Below are 19860 nucleotides of genomic sequence, written 5' to 3' on the forward strand. Positions count from 1 at the left end.
TAAATGATTTCATTTGTCATTGTTGTTGTTAATCACTGCCTTGGTGGCTTTTAACATGTGTGGCTTATTATTCAATCAGCTGTGCATCTTCACTTCCAAACTGCTCCACTCATGGGAGTCCATGCTGGAGTGACTGAAGGTAAATATGTTCAGCTGATTAAACACAGCATCATGTCTGTCATACTAAGGTTTCTTCTTTCTGTCCACAGGGGGGCGCTGTACTTTATCAGGCTGACTGCGTGCAGTGTAAGTTTATATCTTTCTCTATTGACTTGAGTGAGAATTAGACTGCAGTCTTTCTCAAATAGGGCCGGGTATAGGTGGCAGTGGCGCGCTCACGCCTACATGTATTGAGCTATTTACTGTCATTATTAAAGCATGCAGGGAGTGTTAGCGCCTCTGTTGTGGGGTGGGGTTTTTTGCACCGAACACACACACACACACACACACACACACACACACACACACACACACACACACACACACCATAAAGCTGAAACCTCCATTACTGAGCGTCTTCCTCTTTTCCTCTGCTTGAGTGTTGAGGCGTCTGTCCTGTTTGTTACCTGCAGCTGCACCCATTAAACAATAGAAAGAGGCGGAGCATCAACCTAATGATCCTCCAGAGAAACAGAAAGTGAGTCAGTGAGCAGAGCTGCAGTCGACTGGACTGAAGCAGAAGAGAAGCCAGAGGATCAGAAGTTTGTCCACAGCACAGCAGCGTCTCAGCCCAACTCAGGTGAGTCCAGACACAATCTTGAGTGTTTCAGCAGCATGAAGCCCAAAGCTGAGCTGCTCTCACACGGCTCACTTCACTCCTTCATTCTAAAAGGCTTCTCTCATGTTTCAGTGTTCACACGCTGCTGCTTGTAGACAAACCAGCTGACTGATGGATCGGCCTTCTTCCTCACAGCGTTTACACCATCAGAGCAGGAAAAGAGCGGCAGAAAGTGAGCAGCAGGAAGTGAGCGTGTTTAGCTGCGTCAGTCAATCAGTGAGACGCACCCATGACAACAGGAAGTGAATGGAATGCAGCCTGTTGTCATGTCAACTTTAACAGAGTCAAACAGTCAGAATAGAAGCAAAGAGACTTGAGCTTCATTTCTGTCCTGATCAATATTCAATCAATCCTAATGATTGATCTCTGGACCTTTCCCACACGTCACGCTAACACGCTAACTGTTACATTCAAGTCCACCAACACAGAGCTGAGACTGAAGGCCAGGATTTGACCTTTAGATTGAAGTCACAGCTGTGGTTTCCCCTCTGACGCCCCCACAGTCAGAACTATGTAACTACAGCTACGTTGTGTCTCCATGTTTCCTTCCTTGAATGTAATCAGATGTTGATCACTGAGGAGCTTTAAAGCTGCTGCTGTGGTTCCAGACTCTTAGTTCTGTTAGACTCTCAGTGATCGTGTCATTCCAGAGTTGTTGTCCCTCATTGTCTCCTTTGTTCTCAGCAGACATGTCTGCTGCCAGCCGTCTGCAGTCTGAAGATCAGTTCATGTGCTCCATCTGCCTGGACGTCTTCACTGATCCAGTCTCCACATCATGTGGACACAACTTCTGCAGAACCTGCATCACTCAACACTGGGACAGTAACATCCAGTATGTGTGTCCTCTGTGTAACAAGGTGTTCTGCACAAGACCTGTGCTGGAGGTCAACAGGCTCCTATCTGAGATAGCTGCTGAGTTCAGACGGTCCATTACAAACAAAGCCAGCAGAAGATCAGAGGAACCAGCTGCCAAACCAGGAGAAGTTCAGTGTGACTTCTGCACTGGAACCAAAGTGAAAGCCATCAAGTCCTGCCTGAAGTGTGAGGCCTCCTACTGTCAGACTCATCTGGAGCCTCATCTGACAGCAGCACACCTGAGATCACACCAGCTGATTCATCCTGTGGACAACCTGGAGGACAGGATGTGTAAGACGCACGATAAACCTCTGGAGCTCTTCTGCAAGACCGACCAGACCTGTGTGTGTTCACTCTGTCCTGTTTTAGACCACAAGAACCATGAGTTTGTTCCTCTGAAAGAAGGATATGAAGGAAAGAAGGCCAAGCTGGAGAAGACAGTAGCTGAAATTCAGCAGAAGATGCAGCAGACACAACTGAAGATCCAGGAGATCGACCAGTCAGAAAAGCTCAGCAGGGAAGCTGCAGACAGAAAGAAAGCAGAAGGACTTCAGATCTTCACCACTCTGAAGCAGCATGTGGAGGACATCCATGCCGACTTCATGGAGACCGTGGAGGAGAAGCAGAAGAGCACAAAGAAACAGGCTGAAGACTTCATCAAAGAGCTGCAGCAGGAACTCTCTGAGCTGACGGTGACAGCTGCTGAGGTGGAGAAGCTCTTACGCTCTGAAGATCACCTCCACCTCCTCCAGAGCTTCTCATCTATCAATGCTCCTCCCACCAAGGACTGGACACAGGTCAGAGTCCATCAAAGGTCACATGAGGGGAGCCTGGAGAAAGCTGTGGCTCAGCTGGAGGAGACCATCAGTAAGGAGGTGAAGAAGCTGCTGAAGCTGGAGCTGAAGAGGATCCAGCAGTTTGCAGTGGATGTGACTCTGGATCCTGATACAGCTCATCCTAAACTCATCCTGTCTGATGATGAGAAACAAGTTCATCATGGTGATGTGAGGAAGAAACTCCCAGACAAACCACAGAGATTTGATCGAAGTGTTAATGTTTTAGGAAAGCAGAGTTTCTCCTCTGGAAGATTTTACTTTGAGGTTCAGGTCAAAGGAAAGACTAAGTGGGATTTAGGAGTGACCAGAGAGACGAGCAAGAGGAAGGGAGACATCACACTGAGGCCTCAGGATGGTTACTGGGCTGTTATGTTGAGGAATGAAAATGAGTTCTCAGGTCGTGATGACTCTCTTGTCCGTCTGAGTCTGAAGTCAAAGCCAGAGAAGGTTGGAGTGTTTGTGGACTATGAGAAGGGTCTGGTCTCCTTCTATGACGTGGATTCTGCAGCTCTGATCTTCTCCTTCATTGGCTGCTCCTTCACTCACAAGCTCCTCCCACTCTTCAGTCCCTGTTTTAATGATGGTGGTACAAACTCCGCCCCTCTGATCATCTCAGCTGTCAGTCACACTGAGTAACCTGCTGGAGTTGATGTGTAATGATTCTCTGTCATTTAAGGTCCAGAGGATCTGATCTGCTGTCTTTACTTTGACTTCTTCTTCTTCTTCTTCTTCACATTCTGCTTTTTCGTTGATGACATCATATTTGTCTCTGATGTTTCTCGTTGCTTCTTTCTGCTGTAACACAACAATCCACCCACACTGATCTGATCTAATAACTGTTGATCAATAAATCAATACACACATGCTGCCAACTCATCACAGATGAACCTGATCAGAAATAAGAAGGTATTATTGTTATTATTTTCTTCTGTTTTTATTGTTGTGATCATTGTAAATAGATCAAATGTTGGGTTGTGGTTTATGAATCAATTGAATTCTTTCATTTATCTTTGTCAAATTCAGGGATTTCAGGACAAAAACAATAAACACCTCTTGTGTGAGCTCCTGCTTCCTGTCAGCTGTGTCTTAAAGTGATTTCTTGTTTGACTTTCAGGTGATCAATACTGCAGCACAGAGGTTAACTTTGTCTCTTGTACCTCGGCTGTGAACACTTGCTGGTCTCTGATTGGCTGGCAGCTGTTTGTTATGATCACCTCAGCTGACATCAAACAGAGTTCAGCTCCACACTTTAACCTGAGCTTCAGCTTAACTGAACCTCAGGGAATCACTGCAAAGGAAAACTGCTAAAACTGACACACCTGTGAAGTCCTACTTCCTACTTCCTGTCTTCATAGTAGTGCAGTGAGCGGCGTGCACAGCAGGGGGCCGGCTCAGGTTAGGTGATCAGAGATGGATCCATATTTTACGTGTTCAGACGTGAGGTCAGGTAAGAACAGGTACGCTTTCAAAATGGTGACGACTTTAATAATCGGAATCTAAAGAAAATAAACATCAAGGAAATATGGCTTCAAAACACACACACACACACACACACACACAGAGCTGGAGATATGAAGCACCGCCGGAGCCAGCACAATGGAAAAATACTTATGAGGGATGAGAAGAAAGGCAGAGAGAAGAGACGGAGATAATGAGACAGACAAAAGTCTCCCGAAAGCTAAGAGGAGGAAATATGCGGAAGCAGATGTAGCGCCTGGCTTCACTGTGACTACGGTGGGAGACGAGGAAAGACCGGTGTGTTTACTGTGTCTACAAATGTTGGCAGCCAAATCAATGAAGGCGTCACTTTAACACATCACAGCCCAACCACGCTGATAAGCCGCTGGAGTATTTTCAGTGAAAACGTGCCGGTGAGAGATAAACACCTCCCTCAAGTCACAGACAGGATCCGCTCTTTCACTCGAAAGCTTGCGATGTGGGGCAGCAGGCGACTTGGTGATAAAAGGAATCATAACAAATAACATCTACAATGTCCCATGTGATCACAGGTCATGTGATGTCTGCTGGCTGAATGAAGGACAGGGTGACTGACTGAGCACAGATGCAGCGACTTGAGGCGAGGAAGAAGAAAACATTTGCGCCTCCGCCACGACGATAAATAGTATCATTTGTCTATAAAATTGTTAAGTACACCTCTGCATAACATTGAATCATTACTAACATTAAGGAAAACTAATCTAAGAAATAGATCCACTTACAACAAAGAACAACTTTAATAACCTTGTTTTTTAGTGTGAACCAGAAAAGATTTAAAATGCATCAATTTGCCTTAATTTCAACAAAATCAAATCCCTGTGTAAACTATTTTACTTTTGTGGTATATTTTGCTTGTATATCTAGTATCTCAATAAGAACATATATTCATTCTACTAGGGAAGGCCTTACAGCTGACAATGGACAAAGGAAAAGTGAACTGAACCGGACAAGGAATGTAAATAGCACCTGAGGTCAGCAGTTTAAGCCTTGGGCTTAAACGGCTGGCCTATAGACAGCAGTCTAAATACATATATTCATGTTAAGAGTAAAGATAAAAGTTTACATGCCAAATAAAGGCCATTATAAAATGAACTGTTGCTCCCCCAGGATGGCCACGTAGTGTTTACAGTGGTCTCAGGCGGTTTGTCAATATCCGCTGAAACGGGTCTTTTCTGAGTGACAATCAACTGTATAAATATGTCTGAAAGTCGGAGTTCGGGAGGCGACTCATTCCGGCTGCAGAGTCCCTCACAAGCGTTCCATGGTGCTTGTTATGATGCTGTACTTTGTATAATAAAACCCCATTATACAAGCAAAGACAGTGTCAGCGGAGATCCTTCCTTCCTTCATCTTCACATCATCGCAACCCAAGAAATACACTAAACTTTACTATACCAAACATTTTTCAACCAACTAATTGAGCCATTTGATACTGAAAAATAAACTTAAATAAAATGAATCAATAATAAGAAATGAAATTGACCAGCACCATGACCTCAGGAGCAAAACATGTTGAAGATCAGTTCATGTGCTCCATCTGCCTGGACGTCTTCACTGATCCAGTCTCCACATCATGTGGACACAACTTCTGCAGAACCTGCATCATTCAACACTGGGACAGTAACGTCCAGTGTGTGTGTCCTCTGTGTAAGGAGATGTTCCGCACAAGACCTAAGCTGGAGGTCAACAGGCTCCTATCTGAGATAGCTGCTGAGTTCAGACTGTCCACTACAAACAGAGCCAGCAGAAGATCAGAGGAACCAGCTGTCAAACCAGGAGAAGTTCAGTGTGACTTCTGCACTGGAACCAAAGTGAAAGCCATAAAGTCCTGCCTGAAGTGTGAGGCCTCCTACTGTCAGACTCATCTGGAGCCTCATCTGACAGGAGCACGCCTGAGATCACACCAGCTGATCCATCCTGTGGACAACCTGGAGGACAGGATGTGTAAGACGCACGATAAACCTCTGGAGCTCTTCTGCAAGACCGACCAGACCTGTGTGTGTTCACTCTGTCCTGCTTTAGACCACAAGAACCATGAGTTTGTTCCTCTGAAAGAAGAATATGAAGGAAAGAAGGCCAAGCTGGAGAAGACAGTAGCTGAGATTCAGCAGAAGATGCAGCAGAGACATCTGAAGATCCAGGAGATCAACCAGTCAGAACAGCTCAGCAGGGAAGCTGCAGACAGAAAAAAAGCAGAAGGACTTCAGATCTTCACCACTCTGAAGCAGCATGTGGAGGACATCCAGGCCGACTTCATGGAGACCGTGGAGGAGAAGCACAAGAGCACAAAGAAACAGGCTGAAGACTTCATCAAAGAGCTGCAGCAGGAACTCTCTGAGCTGATGGTGACAGCTGCTGAGGTTGAGAAGCTGTTACGCTCTGAAGATCACCTCCACCTTCTCCAAAGCTTCTCATCCATCAATGCTCCTCCCACCAAGGACTGGACACAGGTCAGAGTCCATCAAAGGTCACATAAGGGGAGCCTGGAGAAAGCTGTGGCTCAGCTGGAGGAGACCATCAGTAAGGAGGTGAAGAAGCTGCTGAAGGTGGAGCTGAAGAGGAGCCAGCAGTTTGCAGTGGATGTGACTCTGGATCCTGATACAGCTAATCCTGCTCTGATCCTGTCTCATGATAAGAAACAAGTTCATCATGGTGATGTGTGGAAGAAACTCCCAGACAAACCACAGAGATTTGATCCATGTGTTTGTGTTTTAGGAAAGCAGAGTTTTTCCTCTGGAAGATTTTACTTTGAGGTTCAGGTCAAAGGAAAGACAGAGTGGAATTTAGGAGTGACCAGAGAGACGAGCAAGAGGAAGGGAATCATCACACTGAGGCCTCAGCATGGTCACTGGGCTGTTGGGTTGAGGAAAAAAAATGAGTTCTCAGGTTGTGATGACTCTCCTGTCTGTCTGAGTCTGAAGTCAAAGCCAGAGAAGGTTGGAGTGTTTGTGGACTATGAGGAGGGTCTGGTCTCCTTCTATGACGTGGATGCTGCAGCTCTGATCTTCTCCTTCACTGGCTGCTCCTTCACTCACAAGCTCCTCCCACTCTTCGGTCCCTGTCTTAATGATGGTGGTAAAAACTCCGCCCCTCTGATCATCTCAGCTGTCAGTCACACTGAGTAACCTGCTGGAGTTGATGTGTAATGATTCTCTGTCATTTAAGGTCCAGATGATCTGATCTGCTGTCTTTACTTTGACTTCTTCTTCTTCACATTCTTCTTTTTCATTGATGACATCATATTTGTCTGGGATGTTTCTGGTTGCTTCTTTCTGCTGTAACACAACAATCCACCCACACTGATCTGATCTAATAACTGTTGATCAATAAATCAATACACACATGCTGCCAACTCATCACAGATGAACCTGATCAGAAATAAGAAGGTATTATTGTTATTATTTTCTTGTGTTTTTATTCTTGTGATCATTGTAAATAGATCAAATGTTGGGTTGTGGTTTATGAATCAATTGAATTCTTTCATTTATCTTTGTCACATTCAGGGATTCAGGACAAAAACAATAAACACCTCTTGTGTGAGCTCCTGCTTCCTGTCAGCTGTGTCTTAAAGTGATTTCCTGTTTGACTTTCAGGTGATCAATACTGCAGCACAGAGGTGAACTTTGTCTCTTGTACCTGGGCTGTGAACACTTGCTGGTCTCTGATTGGCTGGCAGCTGTTTGTTATGATCACCTCAGCTGACATCAAACAGAGTTCAGCTCCACACTTTAACCTGAGCTTCAGCCTTACTGAACCTCAGGGAATCACTTCAAAGGAAAACTGCTAAAACTGACACACCTGTGAAGTCCTACTTCCTACTTCCTGTCTTCATAGCAGTGCAGTGAGCGGCGTGCACAGCAGGGGGCCGGCTCAGGTTAGGTGATCAGAGATGGATCCATATTTTACGTGTTCAGACGTGAGGTCAGGTAAGAACAGGTACGCTTTCAAAATGGTGACGACTTTAATGATCGAAATCTAAATACAATAATCAAGGATATATGGCTTCAAAACACACAAACAAACACACACACACACACACACACACACACACACACACACACACAAACACACACACACACACACACACACACACACACACACACACACACACACACACACACTCTCTCTCTCTCTCTCCTTTCAGCTGATAGTTGGCTGATGACCATGGTGGAGTCCTCAGCGTTCTCATTCTGTTCATATTATTTTAAAGTCACCAAGGAAGCAAAGTGGAGAAACTGTGCGTCCATCTGAGTTCCAATCCCACGAAAAACCCAAAGACATTCTGACAAATCTACAGCTGAACTCTAAACCAAGGGGAAGACGAGGAGAAGCAACAAGAGGGAAGGAGGGAGGAGTCTGAAGGTCATATAGAAACAGAAAGTGAGTCAGTGAGTCAGAGAGCAGAGCTGCAGTCGACTGGACTGAAGCAGAAGAGAAGCCAGAGGATCAGAAGTTTGTCCACAGCACAGCAGCGTCTCAGCCAAACTCTGGTGAGTCCAGACACAATCTTGAGTGTTTCAGCAGCATGAAGCCCAAAGCTGAGCTGCTCTCACACGGCTCACTTCACTCCTTCATTCTAAAAGGCTTCACTCATGTTTCAGTGTTCACACGCTGCTGCTTATAGACAAACCAACTGACCGATGGATCGGCCTTTGTCCTCGCCGTGTTTACACCGTCAGAACGTAAGCGAATGTAAGCGCAGGAAGTGAGCGTGTTTAGCTGCGTCAGTAAATCAGTGAGACTCAGCCAGGACAACAGGAAGTGAATGGAATGCAGCCTGTTGTCATGTCAACTTTAACAGAGTCAAACAGTCAGAATAGAAGCAAAGAGACGAAAGCTTCATTTCTGTCCTGATCAATATTCAATCAATCCTAGTGATTGATCTCTGGACCTTTCCCACACTAACACGTCACGCTAACATGCTAACTGTTACAATCAAGTCCACCAACACAGAGCTGAGACTGAAGGCCAGGATTTGACCTTTAGATTGAGGTCACAGCCGTGGTTTCCCCTCTGACGCCCCCACAGTCAGAACTATGTAACTACAGCTACGTTGTGTCTGCATGTTTCCTTCCTTGAATGTAATCAGATGTTGATCACTGAGGAGCTTTAAAGCTGCTGCTGTGGTTCCAGACTCTTAGTTCTGTTAGACTCTCAGTGATCGTGTCATTCCCTCATTGTCTCCTTTGTTCTCAGCAGACATGTCTGCTGCCAGCCGTCTGCAGTCTGAAGATCAGTTCATGTGCTCCATCTGCCTGGACGTCTTCACTGATCCAGTCTCCACATCATGTGGACACAACTTCTGCAGAACCTGCATCACTCAACACTGGGACAGTAACATCCAGTATGTGTGTCCTCTGTGTAACAAGGTGTTCTGCACAAGACCTGTGCTGGAGGTCAACAGGCTCCTATCTGAGATAGCTGCTAAGTTCAGACTGTCCATTACAAACAAAGCCAGCAGAAGATCAGAGGAACCAGCTGCCAAACCAGGAGAAGTTCAGTGTGACATCTGCACTGGAACCAAAGTGAAAGCCATCAAGTCCTGCCTGAAGTGTGAGGCCTCCTACTGTCAGACTCATCTGGAGCCTCATCTGACAGCAGCACGCCTGAGATCACACCAGCTGATCCATCCTGTGGACAACCTGGAGGACAGGATGTGTAAGACGCACGATAAACCTCTGGAGCTCTTCTGCAAGACCGACCAGACCTGTGTGTGTTCACTCTGTCCTGTTTTAGACCACAAGAACCATGACTTTGTTCCTCTGAAAGAAGGATATGAAGGAAAGAAGGCAAAGCTGGAGAAGACAGTAGCTGAAATTCAGCAGAAGATGCAGCAGACACAACTGAAGATCCAGGAGATCAACCAGTCAGAACAGCTCAGCAGGGAAGCTGCAGACAGAAAGAAAGCAGAAGGACTTCAGATCTTCACCACTCTGAAGCAGCGTGTGGAGGACATCCAGGCCGACTTCATGGAGACCGTGGAGGAGAAGCAGAAGAGCACAAAGAAACAGGCTGAAGACTTCATCAAAGAGCTGCAGCAGGAACTCTCTGAGCTGAAGGTGACAGCTGCTGAGGTGGAGAAGCTCTTACGCTCTGAAGATCACCTCCACCTTCTCCAGAGCTTCTCATCTATCAATGCTCCTCCCACCAAGGACTGGACACAGGTCAGAGTCCATCAAAGGTCACATGAGGGGAGCCTGGAGAAAGCTGTGGCTCAGCTGGAGGAGACCATCAGTAAGGAGGTGAAGAAGCTGCTGAAGGTGGAGCTGAAGAGGATCCAGCAGTTTGCAGTGGATGTGACTCTGGATCCTGATACAGCTCATCCTAAACTCATCCTGTCTGATGATGAGAAACAACTTCATCTTGGTGATGTGAGGAAGAATCTCCCAGACAAACCACAGAGATTTGATCGACGTGTTAATGTTTTAGGAAAGCAGAGTTTCTCCTCTGGAAGATTTTACTTTGAGGTTCAGGTCAAAGGAAAGACTAAGTGGGATTTAGGTGTGACCAGAGAGACGAGCAAGAGGAAGGGAGAGATCACACTGAGGCCTCAGTATGGTTACTGGGCTGTTATGTTGAGGAATGAAAATGAGTTCTCAGCTCGTGATGACTCTCCTGTCTGTCTGAGTCTGAAGTCAAAGCCAGAGAAGGTGGGAGTGTTTGTGGACTATGAGGGGGGTCTGGTCTCCTTCTATGACGTGGATGCTGCAGCTCTGATCTTCTCCTTCACTGGCTGCTCCTTCACTCACAAGCTCCTCCCATTCTTCAGTCCCTGTAGTAATGATGGTGGTACAAACTCCGCCCCTCTGATCATCTCAGCTGTCAGTCACACTGAGTAACCTGCTGGAGTTGATGTGTAATGATTCTCTGTCATTTAAGGTCCAGATGATCTGATCTGCTGTCTTTACTTTGACTTCTTCTTCTTCACATTCTGCTTTTTCATTGATGACATCATATTTGTCTGGGATGTTTCTGGTTGCTTCTTTCTGCTGTAACACAACAATCCACCCACACTGATCTGATCTAATAACTGTTGATCAATAAATCAATACACACATGCTGCCAACTCATCACAGATGAACCTGATCAGAAATAAGAAGGTATTATTGTTATTATTTTCTTCTGTTTTTATTGTTGTGATCATTGTAAATAGATCAAATGTTGGGTTGTGGTTCATGAATCAATTGAATTCTTTCATTTATCTTTGTCACATTCAGGGATTTCAGGACAAAAACAATAAACACCTCTTGTGTGAGCTCCTGCTTCCTGTCAGCTGTGTCTTAAAGTGATTTCTTGTTTGACTTTCAGGTGATCAATACTGCAGCACAGAGGTTAACTTTGTCTCTTGTACCTCGTTGCTGGTCTCTGATTGGCTGGCAGCTGTTTGTTATGATCACCTCAGCTGACATCAAACAGAGTTCAGCTCCACACTTTAACCTGAGCTTCAGCTTTACTGAACCTCAGGGAAGTCCTACTTCCTACTTCCTGTCTTCATAGCAGTGCAGTGAGCGGCGTGCACAGCAGGGGGCCGGCTCAGGTTAGTTGATCAGAGATGGATCCATATTTTACGTGTTCAGACGTGAGGTCAGGTAAGAACAGGTACGCTTTCAAAATGGTGACGACTTTAATGATCGGAATCTAAAGAAAATAAACATCAAGGAAATATGGCTTCAAAACACACACACACACACACACACACACACACACACACACACACACACACACACACAGAGCTGGAGATATGAAGCACCGCCGGAGCCAGCACAATGGAAAATTATCTAACAGGGATGAAAAGAAAGGCAGAGAGAGACGGAGATAATGAGACAGACAAAAGTCTCCCGAAAGCTAAGAGGAGGAAATATGCGGAAGCAGATGTAGCGCCTGGCTTCACTGTGACTACGGTGGGAGACGAGGAAAGACCGGTGTGTTTACTGTGTCTACAAATGTTGGCAGCCAAATCAATGAAGGCGTCACTTTAACACATCACAGCCCAACCACGCTGATAAGCCGCTGGAGTATTTTCAGTGAAAACGTGCCGGTGAGAGATAAACACCTCCCTCAAGTCACAGACAGGATCCGCTCTTTCACTCGAAAGCTTGCGATGTGGGGCAGCAGGCGACTTGGTGATAAAAGGAATCATAACAAATAACATCTACAATGTCCCATGTGATCACAGGTCATGTGATGTCTGCTGGCTGAATGAAGGACAGGGTGACTGACTGAGCACAGATGCAGCGACTTGAGGCGAGGAAGAAGAAAACATTTGCGCCTCCGCCACGACGATAAATAGTATCATTTGTCTATAAAATTGTTAAGTACACCTCTGCATAACATTGAATCATTACTAACATTAAGGAAAACTAATCTAAGAAATAGATCCACTTACAACAAAGAACAACTTTAATAACCTTGTTTTTTAGTGTGAACCAGAAAAGATTTAAAATGCATCAATTTGCCTTAATTTCAACAAAATCAAATCCCTGTGTAAACTATTTTACTTTACTATACCAAACATTTTTCAACCAACTAATTGAGCCATTTGATACTGAAAAATAAACTTAAATAAAATGAATCAATAATAAGAAATGAAATTGACCAGCACCATGACCTCAGGAGCAAAACATGTTGAAGATCAGTTCATGTGCTCCATCTGCCTGGACGTCTTCACTGATCCAGTCTCCACATCATGTGGACACAACTTCTGCAGAACCTGCATCACTCAACACTGGGACAGTAACGTCCAGTGTGTGTGTCCTCTGTGTAAGGAGATGTTCCGCACAAGACCTAAGCTGGAGGTCAACAGGCTCCTATCTGAGATAGCTGCTGAGTTCAGACTGTCCACTACAAACAGAGCCAGCAGAAGATCAGAGGAACCAGCTGTCAAACCAGGAGAAGTTCAGTGTGACTTCTGCACTGGAACCAAAGTGAAAGCCATAAAGTCCTGCCTGAAGTGTGAGGCCTCCTACTGTCAGACTCATCTGGAGCCTCATCTGACAGGAGCACGCCTGAGATCACACCAGCTGATCCATCCTGTGGACAACCTGGAGGACAGGATGTGTAAGACGCACGATAAACCTCTGGAGCTCTTCTGCAAGACCGACCAGACCTGTGTGTGTTCACTCTGTCCTGCTTTAGACCACAAGAACCATGAGTTTGTTCCTCTGAAAGAAGAATATGAAGGAAAGAAGGCCAAGCTGGAGAAGACAGTAGCTGAGATTCAGCAGAAGATGCAGCAGAGACATCTGAAGATCCAGGAGATCAACCAGTCAGAACAGCTCAGCAGGGAAGCTGCAGACAGAAAAAAAGCAGAAGGACTTCAGATCTTCACCACTCTGAAGCAGCATGTGGAGGACATCCAGGCCGACTTCATGGAGACCGTGGAGGAGAAGCAGAAGAGCACAAAGAAACAGGCTGAAGACTTCATCAAAGAGCTGCAGCAGGAACTCTCTGAGCTGATGGTGACAGCTGCTGAGGTGGAGAAGCTGTTACGCTCTGAAGATCACCTCCACCTTCTCCAAAGCTTCTCATCCATCAATGCTCCTCCCACCAAGGACTGGACACAGGTCAGAGTCCATCAAAGGTCACATAAGGGGAGCCTGGAGAAAGCTGTGGCTCAGCTGGAGGAGACCATCAGTAAGGAGGTGAAGAAGCTGCTGAAGGTGGAGCTGAAGAGGATCCAGCAGTTTGCAGTGGACGTGACTCTGGATCCTGATACAGCTAATCCTGCTCTGATCCTGTCTCATGATAAGAAACAAGTTCATCATGGTGATGTGTGGAAGAAACTCCCAGACAAACCACAGAGATTTGATCCATGTGTTTGTGTTTTAGGAAAGCAGAGTTTCTCCTCTGGAAGATTTTACTTTGAGGTTCAGGTCAAAGGAAAGACAGAGTGGAATTTAGGAGTGACCAGAGAGACGAGCAAGAGGAAGGGAATCATCACACTGAGGCCTCAGCATGGTCACTGGGCTGTTGGGTTGAGGAAAAAAAATGAGTTCTCAGGTTGTGATGACTCTCCTGTCTGTCTGAGTCTGAAGTCAAAGCCAGAGAAGGTTGGAGTGTTTGTGGACTATGAGGAGGGTCTGGTCTCCTTCTATGACGTGGATGCTGCAGCTCTGATCTTCTCCTTCACTGGCTGCTCCTTCACTCACAAGCTCCTCCCACTCTTCGGTCCCTGTCTTAATGATGGTGGTAAAAACTCCGCCCCTCTGATCATCTCAGCTGTCAGTCACACTGAGTAACCTGCTGGAGTTGATGTGTAATGATTCTCTGTCATTTAAGGTCCAGATGATCTGATCTGCTGTCTTTACTTTGACTTCTTCTTCTTCACATTCTTCTTTTTCATTGATGACATCATATTTGTCTGGGATGTTTCTGGTTGCTTCTTTCTGCTGTAACACAACAATCCACCCACACTGATCTGATCTAATAACTGTTGATCAATAAATCAATACACACATGCTGCCAACACATCACAGATGGACCTGATCAGAAATAAGAAGGTATTATTGTTATTATTTTCTTGTGTTTTTATTCTTGTGATCATTGTTAATAGATCAAATGTTGGGTTGTGGTTTATGAATCAATTGAATTCTTTCATTTATCTTTGTCACATTCAGGGATTCAGGACAAAAACAATAAACACCTCTTGTGTGAGCTCCTGCTTCCTGTCAGCTGTGTCTTAAAGTGATTTCCTGTTTGACTTTCAGGTGATCAATACTGCAGCACAGAGGTGAACTTTGTCTCTTGTACCTGGGCTGTGAACACTTGCTGGTCTCTGATTGGCTGGCAGCTGTTTGTTATGATCACCTCAGCTGACATCAAACAGAGTTCAGCTCCACACTTTAACCTGAGCTTCAGCCTTACTGAACCTCAGGGAATCACTTCAAAGGAAAACTGCTAAAACTGACACACCTGTGAAGTCCTACTTCCTACTTCCTGTCTTCATAGCAGTGCAGTGAGCGGCGTGCACAGCAGGGGGCCGGCTCAGGTTAGGTGATCAGAGATGGATCCATATTTTACGTGTTCAGACGTGAGGTCAGGTAAGAACAGGTACGCTTTCAAAATGGTGACGACTTTAATGATCGAAATCTAAATACAATAATCAAGGATATATGGCTTCAAAACACACAAACAAACACACACACACACACACACACACACACACACACACACAAACACACACACACACACACACACACACACACACACACACACACACACACTCTCTCTCTCTCTCTCCTTTCAGCTGATAGTTGGCTGATGACCATGGTGGAGTCCTCAGCGTTCTCATTCTGTTCATATTATTTTAAAGTCACCAAGGAAGCAACGTGGAGAAACTGTGCGTCCATCTGAGTTCCAATCCAACGAAAAACCCAAAGACATTCTGACAAATCTACAGCTGAACTCTAAACCAAGGGGAAGACGAGGAGAAGCAACAAGAGGGAAGGAGGGAGGAGTCTGAAGGTCATATAGAAACAGAAAGTGAGTCAGTGAGTCAGAGAGCAGAGCTGCAGTCGACTGGACTGAAGCAGAAGAGAAGCCAGAGGATCAGAAGTTTGTCCACAGCACAGCAGCGTCTCAGCCAAACTCTGGTGAGTCCAGACACAATCTTGAGTGTTTCAGCAGCATGATGCCCAAAGCTGAGCTGCTCTCACACGGCTCACTTCACTCCTTCATTCTAAAAGGCTTCACTCATGTTTCAGTGTTCACACGCTGCTGCTTATAGACAAACCAACTGACCGATGGATCGGCCTTTGTCCTCGCCGTGTTTACACCGTCAGAACGTAAGCGAATGTAAGAGCAGGAAGTGAGCGTGTTTAGCTGCGTCAGTAAATCAGTGAGACTCAGCCAGGACAACAGGAAGTGAATGGAATGCAGCCTGTTGTCATGTCAACTTTAACAGAGTCAAACAGTCAGAATAGAAGCAAAGAGACGAAAGCTTCATTTCTGTCCTGATCAATATTCAATCAATCCTAATGATTGATCTCTGGACCTTTCCCACACTAACACGTCACGCTAACATGCTAACTGTTACAATCAAGTCCACCAACACAGAGCTGAGACTGAAGGCCAGGATTTGACCTTTAGATTGAGGTCACAGCCGTGGTTTCCCCTCTGACGCCCCCACAGTCAGAACTATGTAACTTCAGCTACGTTGTGTCTGCATGTTTCCTTCCTTGAATGTAATCAGATGTTGATCACTGAGGAGCTTTAAAGCTGCTGCTGTGGTTCCAGACTCTTAGTTCTGTTAGACTCTCAGTGATCGTGTCATTCCCTCATTGTCTCCTTTGTTCTCAGCAGACATGTCTGCTGCCAGCCGTCTGCAGTCTGAAGATCAGTTCATGTGCTCCATCTGCCTGGACGTCTTCACTGATCCAGTCTCCACATCATGTGGACACAACTTCTGCAGAACCTGCATCACTCAACACTGGGACAGTAACATCCAGTATGTGTGTCCTCTGTGTAACAAGGTGTTCTGCACAAGACCTGTGCTGGAGGTCAACAGGCTCCTATCTGAGATAGCTGCTAAGTTCAGACTGTCCATTACAAACAAAGCCAGCAGAAGATCAGAGGAACCAGCTGCCAAACCAGGAGAAGTTCAGTGTGACATCTGCACTGGAACCAAAGTGAAAGCCATCAAGTCCTGCCTGAAGTGTGAGGCCTCCTACTGTCAGACTCATCTGGAGCCTCATCTGACAGCAGCACGCCTGAGATCACACCAGCTGATCCATCCTGTGGACAACCTGGAGGACAGGATGTGTAAGACGCACGATAAACCTCTGGAGCTCTTCTGCAAGACCGACCAGACCTGTGTGTGTTCACTCTGTCCTGTTTTAGACCACAAGAACCATGAGTTTGTTCCTCTGAAAGAAGGATATGAAGGAAAGAAGGCAAAGTTAGAGAAAACAGTAGCTGAAATTAAGCAGAAGATGCAGCAGAGACGACTGAAGATCCAGGAGATCAACCAGTCAGAACAGCTCAGCAGGGAAGCTGCAGACAGAAAGAAAGCAGAAGGACTTCAGATGTTCACCACTCTGAAGCAGCATGTGGAGGACATCCAGGCCGACTTCATGGAGACCATGGAGGAGAAGCAGAAGAGCACAAAGAAACAGGCTGAAGACTTCATCAAAGAGCTGCAGCAGGAACTCTCTGAGCTGAAGGTGAAAGCTGCTGAGGTGGAGAAGCTCTTACGCTCTGAAGATCACCTCCACCTCCTCCAAAGCTTCTCATCCATCAATGCTCCTCCCACCAAGGACTGGACACAGGTCAGAGTCCATCAAAGGTCACATGAGGGGAGCCTGGAGAAAGCTGTGGCTCAGCTGGAGGAGACCATCAGTAAGGAGGTGAAGAAGCTGCTGGAGAAGCTGGAGCTGAAGAGGATCCAGCAGTTTGCAGTGGACGTGACTCTGGATCCTGATACAGCTCATCCTAAACTCATCCTGTCTGATGATGAGAAACAAGTTCATCATGGTGATGTGTGGAAGAATCTCCCAGACAAACCACAGAGATTTGATCCATTTGTTTATGTTTTAGGAAAGCAGAGTTTCTCCTCTGGAAGATTTTACTTTGAGGTTCAGGTCAAAGGAAAGACTAAGTGGGATTTAGGAGTGACCAGAGAGACGAGCAAGAGGAAGGGAGACATGACAGTGAGGCCTCAGCATGGTTACTGGGCTGTTATGTTGAGGAATGAAAATGAGTTCTCAGGTCGTGATGACTCTCTTGTCCGTCTGAGTCTGAAGTCAAAGCCAGAGAAGGTTGGAGTGTTTGTGGACTATGAGGGGGGTCTGGTCTCCTTCTATGACGTGGATGCTGCAGCTCTGATCTTCTCCTTCACTGGCTGCTCCTTCACTCACAAGCTCCTCCCATTCTTCAGTCCCTGTCGTAATGATGGTGGTACAAACTCCGCCCCTCTGATCATCTCAGCTGTCAGTCACACTGAGTAACCTGCTGGAGTTGATGTGTAATGATTCTCTGTCATTTAAGGTCCAGATGATCTGATCTGCTGTCTTTACTTTGACTTCTTCTTCTTCACATTCTGCTTTTTCATTGATGACATCATATTTGTCTCTGATGTTTCTGGTTGCTTCTTTCTGCTGTAACACAACAATCCACCCACACTGATCTGATCTAATAACTGTTGATCAATAAATCAATACACACATGCTGCCAACTCATCACAGATGAACCTGATCAGAAATAAGAAGGTATTATTGTTATTATTTTCTTGTGTTTTTATTCTTGTGATCATTGTAAATAGATCAAATGTTGGGTTGTGATTTATGAATCAATTGAATTCTTTAATTTATCTTTGTCACATTCAGGGATTTCAGGACAAAAACAATAAACACCTCTTGTGTGAGCTCCTGCTTCCTGTCAGCTGTGTCTTAAAGTGATTTCCTGTTTGACTTTCAGGTGATCAATACTGCAGCACAGAGGTGAACTTTGTCTCTTGTACCTCGGCTGTGAACACTTGCTGGTCTCTGATTGGCTGGCAGCTGTTTGTTATGATCATCTCAGGTGACATCAAACAGAGTTCAGCTCCACACTTAAACCTGAGCTTCAGCTTTACTGAACCTCAGGGAAGCCCTACTTCCTACTTCCTGTCTTCATAGCAGTGCAGTGAGCGGCGTGCACAGCAGGGGGCCGGCTCAGGTTAGCTGATCAGAGATGGATCCATATTTTACGTGTTCAGACGTGAGGTCAGGTAAGAACAGGTACGCTTTCAAAATGGTGACGACTTTAATGATCGGAATCTAAAGAAAATAAACATCAAGGAAATATGGCTTCAAAACACACACACACACACACACACACACACACACACACAGAGCTGGAGATATGAAGCACCGCCGGAGCCAGCACAATGGAAAAATACTTATGAGGGATGAGAAGAAAGGCAGAGAGAAGAGACGGAGATAATGAGACAGACAAAAGTCTCCCGAAAGCTAAGAGGAGGAAATATGCGGAAGCAGATGTAGCGCCTGGCTTCACTGTGACTACGGTGGGAGACGAGGAAAGACCGGTGTGTTTACTGTGTCTACAAATGTTGGCAGCCAAATCAATGAAGGCGTCACTTAAACACAGCACAGCCCAACCACGCTGATAAGCCGCTGGAGTATTTTCAGTGAAAACGTGCCGGTGAGAGATAAACACCTCCCTCAAGTCACAGACAGGATCCGCTCTTTCACTCGAAAGCTTGCGATGTGGGGCAGCAGGCGACTTGGTGAAGGAAATGCTGATTCATTTGAAATCCTGCATGAATTTGTTGAAACTACTGACTATGATCCCACCTCAGTGATTCCATATATTAGGTAGCATAATTCATCACTGATGGGATCCTTTAAAAAGTACTTCCCTGATAACAGTCCCCAGTATGACTGCGTGAGAGAGAGAGAGAGAGAGAGAGAGAGAGAGAGATCCCTCCAATGCACCAGCTCAATGGGTTCAGCTCTGCAGAGGAGGAGCAGTTCATTGACGTGAGTGTAGAGCAGTGCTTCTAAATTGTTTTCTGTCGAGCCCCCCCGAGGAAGAAGAAAACATTTGCGCCCCCCACCCTCCGCCACGACGATAAATAGTATCATTTGTCTATAAATTGTACATCTCTGCATAACATTGAATCATTATTAACATTAAGGAAAACTAAAAAGAAAAAGAAAAAAGAAAGAAATAGATCCACTTACAACAAAGAACAACTTTAATAACCTTGTTTTTTAGTGTGAACCAGAAAAGATTCAAAATGCATCAATTTGCCTTAATTTCAACAAAATCAAATCCCTGTGTAAACTATTTTACTTTACTATACCAAACATTTTTCAACCAACTAATTGAGCCATTTGATACTGAAAAATAAACTTAAAATGAATAAATAATAATAAATGAAATTGACCAGCCCCA

General features: G+C 45.4%; 3 protein-coding genes across 4 annotated transcripts; all 3 read left to right on the plus strand.

The window, feature by feature from the left end:
- Positions 1–639: 639 nt before the first annotated feature.
- LOC143007746 (uncharacterized) lies at positions 640–7333 on the plus strand. Its single transcript, XM_076159197.1, has 4 exons — positions 640–739; positions 851–950; positions 1463–3093; positions 5457–7333. The coding sequence occupies exons 2-4, from the start codon at positions 890–892 to the stop codon at positions 7089–7091; spliced, it is 3327 nt and encodes a 1108-aa protein (XP_076015312.1). The 5' UTR covers positions 640–739; positions 851–889; the 3' UTR covers positions 7092–7333.
- A 1007-nt stretch (positions 7334–8340) lies between these two features.
- LOC143007278 (E3 ubiquitin-protein ligase TRIM39-like) lies at positions 8341–11047 on the plus strand. 2 transcript variants are annotated; one of them, XM_076158561.1, is made up of 2 exons: positions 8341–8456; positions 9166–11047. In XM_076158561.1, exon 2 carries the CDS (start codon positions 9168–9170, stop codon positions 10803–10805), a length of 1638 nt encoding a protein of 545 aa, XP_076014676.1. In that variant the 5' UTR covers positions 8341–8456; positions 9166–9167; the 3' UTR covers positions 10806–11047. The 2 variants fall into 2 exon arrangements, with proteins under 2 accessions (XP_076014676.1, XP_076014677.1); XM_076158562.1 differs by having other exon boundaries at positions 8353–8456; positions 9163–11047.
- A 1366-nt stretch (positions 11048–12413) lies between these two features.
- Positions 12414–18151, plus strand: LOC143007755 (uncharacterized). Its single transcript, XM_076159208.1, has 3 exons — positions 12414–14201; positions 15455–15557; positions 16264–18151. Exons 1-3 carry the CDS (start codon positions 12552–12554, stop codon positions 17907–17909), a joined length of 3399 nt encoding a protein of 1132 aa, XP_076015323.1. The 5' UTR covers positions 12414–12551; the 3' UTR covers positions 17910–18151.
- The last annotated feature ends 1709 nt before the right edge of the window (positions 18152–19860 follow it).

This window comes from Genypterus blacodes, unplaced genomic scaffold (genome assembly GCF_046128005.1).
Source record: "Genypterus blacodes isolate CSIRO-AG114 ecotype Tasmania unplaced genomic scaffold, CSIRO-AGI_Gbla_v1 ptg000010l_1, whole genome shotgun sequence".
Classification (NCBI taxonomy): Eukaryota; Metazoa; Chordata; class Actinopteri; order Ophidiiformes; family Ophidiidae; genus Genypterus; species Genypterus blacodes.